We start from the raw sequence: 318 nt of genomic DNA on the forward strand, positions 1-318 counted from the left end.
GCACAAGAACATCCTGGCGGCCAGCAGCGCCTACCTCAAGTCGCTGGTGGTGCACGACAACCTGCTCAACCTGGACCACGAGATGGTGAGCCCCGGCATCTTTCGCCTCATCCTCGACTTCATCTACACCGGCCGCCTGGCCGAATGCGAGCCGGGTGGCGAGCAGAGCCTGGGCGCCGTGCTGGCTGCCGCCAGCTACCTCCAGATCCCCGGCTTGGTGGCCCTTTGCAAGAAGAAGCTGAAACGCAGCGGCAAGTATTGCCACCTGCGTGGGGGCTACGCGCCCTACAAGCTGGGCCGGGGGCTGCGCGCCGCCAC

The 318-nt window shown here is 66.4% G+C and overlaps 1 protein-coding gene across 1 annotated transcript in view; it reads left to right on the forward strand.

Moving 5' to 3' along the window:
* HIC1 (HIC ZBTB transcriptional repressor 1) overlaps positions 1-318 on the forward strand; it is a 2,975-nt gene that overhangs the window by 946 nt on the left and 1,711 nt on the right. The window contains exon 2 of the mRNA XM_035900553.1: positions 8-313. Within this exon, the coding sequence (XP_035756446.1) occupies positions 8-313 (306 nt within the window). The remainder of the gene's footprint in view (positions 1-7; positions 314-318) is intronic.

Source organism: Egretta garzetta, unplaced genomic scaffold (assembly GCF_000687185.1).
Source record: "Egretta garzetta isolate BGI_Z169 unplaced genomic scaffold, ASM68718v1 scaffold108, whole genome shotgun sequence".
In the NCBI taxonomy this organism is placed as follows: Eukaryota; Metazoa; Chordata; class Aves; order Pelecaniformes; family Ardeidae; genus Egretta; species Egretta garzetta.